Source organism: Octopus bimaculoides, chromosome 18 (genome assembly GCF_001194135.2).
Source record: "Octopus bimaculoides isolate UCB-OBI-ISO-001 chromosome 18, ASM119413v2, whole genome shotgun sequence".
NCBI lineage: Eukaryota > Metazoa > Mollusca > Cephalopoda > Octopoda > Octopodidae > Octopus > Octopus bimaculoides.
In genome coordinates this window covers 31,352,461-31,356,051 of record NC_068998.1, presented here as the reverse complement: position 1 = coordinate 31,356,051, position 3,591 = coordinate 31,352,461, and the positions used below count along the sequence as shown (strand labels likewise).

The window sequence follows — 3,591 nt, the reverse complement described above, 5'->3', positions numbered from 1 at the left end:
AGAGAGAGAGAGAGAGAAAGAGAGAGAGAGAGAGAAAGAGAGAGAGAGAGAGAGAGACTGACAGATATTCGTGCGTGTGTGTGTGTGTGTGTGTGTGTGTGTGTGTGTGCCTGTGAGCTATATACATACACGCACTACATATTATAGCCAGTACAGAACATCTTTTCCAGCAAAAAAACTAATGCAAGGGAAATAACAACAGCCAGTATTCTTACATAATTTCCTCCCCTTATCTGTGTCTACTACCTTGTATTTTTTCTTATACTAGGTGGGTTATTCACGTCTAGAGTATGTATAATTTCTTTTTATATCTGGCTGTTTAGAACCATGTTATAGTAATTAGCTTATTGTTTAATTTCGATATTCTATTAAAAACCTCTCTAAGTATAAAATTGATTATGCTTCTACAGGGATTCATTTACGCAATTTAAATTATTATTATGGACAGGATAAAAGCAACTGGTATTTAATTCCAAAGTAACATCAAGAAAACTTGCTACTAATAATTTTCTAGATCCCAAAGCCAAAATTCTTAAATAATTTTCTTAATTACTCCTTCATTCTTTCTGTTTCCACCCTACTCATGTTGCAAATTGGTAAAAGTGCATTGTTCCAGTAGACACCTGAAAGATTCAGGAACTGATCATGTAGACAATGCAAGATATAGTTAGTGTGTAGGGAAAAAAACTGTACCCTGATACCCTCAAAGAAATAGCCCGTTTGAAGAAAAGAGGTTGGTATAAATTCTGTATGCTGTACCCAATGTAAACTATAAACATACAGGAGACGATGTGGTATCACAGATAGACTAACAGAGAAAGCCTGCTTTGTATGCAATATGCATTAAGATCATGCTGGAAGTAGTCTTTTAAATGCCTAGCTAGCTCATTGTTCGTAATTAATAGCTTCTGTTATATAGGTGATATAATTAGCAGGGGAAATAGCTGTTCAGAAAGTAGTAGTCAGAGTAAGAAGGGTTTGAGTAAAAATCAGATAGCTATTACCGTTCTACTGACAGCAAAGATATTCTTGCTCAAAGTGAAAGATAGACTATATAACACTGGACAACCAGTGTTGGTTTCTTCAGATTTCTGCAACTTAACAGTTCGGCATAAGTACCAGCAGCCTTCTGAATCTAAATGAATCTAATTCCTCTTATGCCTAATATCTCTCTCAATACACTAGCACTCTGACAAATATGTACACTTACATTACACGTCCAGCAGAGTATGCTAGCTTCATTCCTCTCTAGCCTTTGCATGTCCTCTGCATTCAGGACCCACGTCTCACTACCAAGTAGAATTGCTGTCTGAATACATGCATTATACAATCTTCCTTTCACTTGAGGAGAGAGACCTTTGGTTACCTACAGAGGGGGAAACTTAGACTATAAGTTTTCTTCACGATACCATTTATTTGATCTGCTTTTAATTCAAAATTATTTTTTACTTAATTTTGTGCCCACACTATCTGCATGTATGTCTCAGACCAATGATTCAATGTGTTTCGAGGTGAATTGAGTAAATGGTACTGACGAGCTATAACACTAGTAAAATATTGACATTTATCATTCACAGTCATGTCAGGTGAGTTGTTTCATCTGTCTGGGACATTCAGTGTCGGATAGGGAGCTTTCCCAGGATGCTATCCCACAGCAAGTACATATACACTATGTATGTGCAACCAATAATATTTACTATATTAGAGCTGCTTTTAAAATTTTATGCATACATGCATGCAAACATACATACATACATGCATGCATACGTACATACATACATACATACTTTTATATCCTGGTGTTGGATACATAGTTTAACGAAGTAGTTGGAAAGACAGTATTCACATGACACACCACTATTACTGTTACACGAGGTTAAACACTCTCTGCCAACAGCTTACAGTGAACTACTTACTCAGAACTGCTGACAGTTCTTTATTTTATAGCAATATGTCAGTCCACTTTTAGTCTCTTGGGAGTGGTTAGAATCCTTCCAACATATCTCCCCTTTTTAGAATTAGTTTCTCCTAACTTCTCCCCTTTTGAGAATTAAACTTCACTCTGAGTTTTAATATCCCTTATGCTTAAGGTTCAATTCCAGTGTTTCCGTTCTTTTCTGTTTTCTGATGCTAGAACATGTAGTTTCAAATCATTTGGGTATTGGTACCTCAAACATGTCATACAATACTTCCATGGGGATTTCATTTCTCATGACCTTTTCTCCATTAATCTTTTTTTAAGTTGGTTAATATGTCTTTTATGTTCATTTGTTCCTTTTACTGCGAATAACATTCTTCCAGTTTGTTTAATAATTACTCCATTCTCCCAGCTTTCTTTACCATATCTATAGGTTTAAAAAAAATTTTGTCACCTAACTTGAAGAATTTTGAAGTACCTTTGTTGTCCACCTTTTTTCTATTTTCACTAGGTATCAACTTTCAAAAATGGATCTTTCTAACAAACATCAATTCTACAGGTGACATTCCAGACGGGATATTCAGATTAGGTGTTACTCAGTACACTCTTAGAAATTGTTGAAGTGCAAGGTCATCCATTACTTCATTGTTTGCCTTTTTCAACACCCTCTTCATAGTGTCAACAAAACGCTCCACTTGTCTATTTGACTTAGAATGATACGGTGGAGTGGTCACATGTATAATAATGAACATTTTACAAAATTTTCTGAACTCATCTGAAGAAAATTGAGTTCTGTTATCAGACACAATGGTATCGGGAATACCATATCTGGTGAACAATTTGTGTAAAAATCTTACTGTAACTACAGATGTTGGCTTTTTACACTTATGCACTGCAGGCCACTTTGAAAAACTGTCCACCACAACAAGGTAATATGAACTCTTAAGTGAACCTGCATAATTAACATGCAGTCTGGACCATGGAATATTTGTTTTGGGCCACAACTGCCATTTAGTGGTAGGTGCTTTTGCAGCTAGGGCACAGCCTCTGCATGCTTTCACTATTTCTTCAACATTACAGTCCATTGTTGGCCAATATACATAACTTCTCATTAATGATTTCATTCTTAAAATCCTAGTTTATTAATGTAGTACCCCAGCATTGCAATCTTTTAGCAGTATAGGTAGGGATTTTTTCTTCAACCCGTAAATCAATAATAATGGACACTGATCAGTCTGTAGTCGAAAACTTCTACCATGTAAAAATCTATGAATTTTTTTACGGCAAAAATAATCACTAGAGCTTCTTTTTCAATTTAGCTGCTGATATAAGAGAACATGTGGCATGAACCACCACCTTCATGTTACTATCTTTATATTTATGTTGCATTATTGCTCCTATACCATACTCAGAGGCATCTGAAGCTATTACAATCTCCACTGCAGGCTGAAGAATGCTAACAATAAATCAGATGTTAATATTTTTTAATTTCGTCAAACACCTGACAATTTTCAGACCAATTCCACTTTACATCTTCTTTTAATAGATTATTTAGTGGAACTCTTACCTTATGCATATTTGGACTATAATTTTGGTAATAATTTGCCAGTCCCAAAAAAGTTTGAAAGGTCATTATATTTATCAGAGGAGACATATTTTTAATTTCATCTGCC

The 3,591-nt window shown here is 35.2% G+C and overlaps 1 protein-coding gene across 1 annotated transcript; it reads right to left on the bottom strand.

Moving 5' to 3' along the window:
* Nucleotides 1–2,514: 2,514 nt before the first annotated feature.
* Nucleotides 2,515–3,003, bottom strand: LOC106882556 (uncharacterized protein K02A2.6-like). The gene has a single exon (XM_014933273.1). The coding sequence runs from the start codon at nt 3,001–3,003 to the stop codon at nt 2,515–2,517; it is 489 nt and encodes a 162-aa protein (XP_014788759.1).
* Between the last annotated feature and the right edge of the window lie 588 nt (nt 3,004–3,591).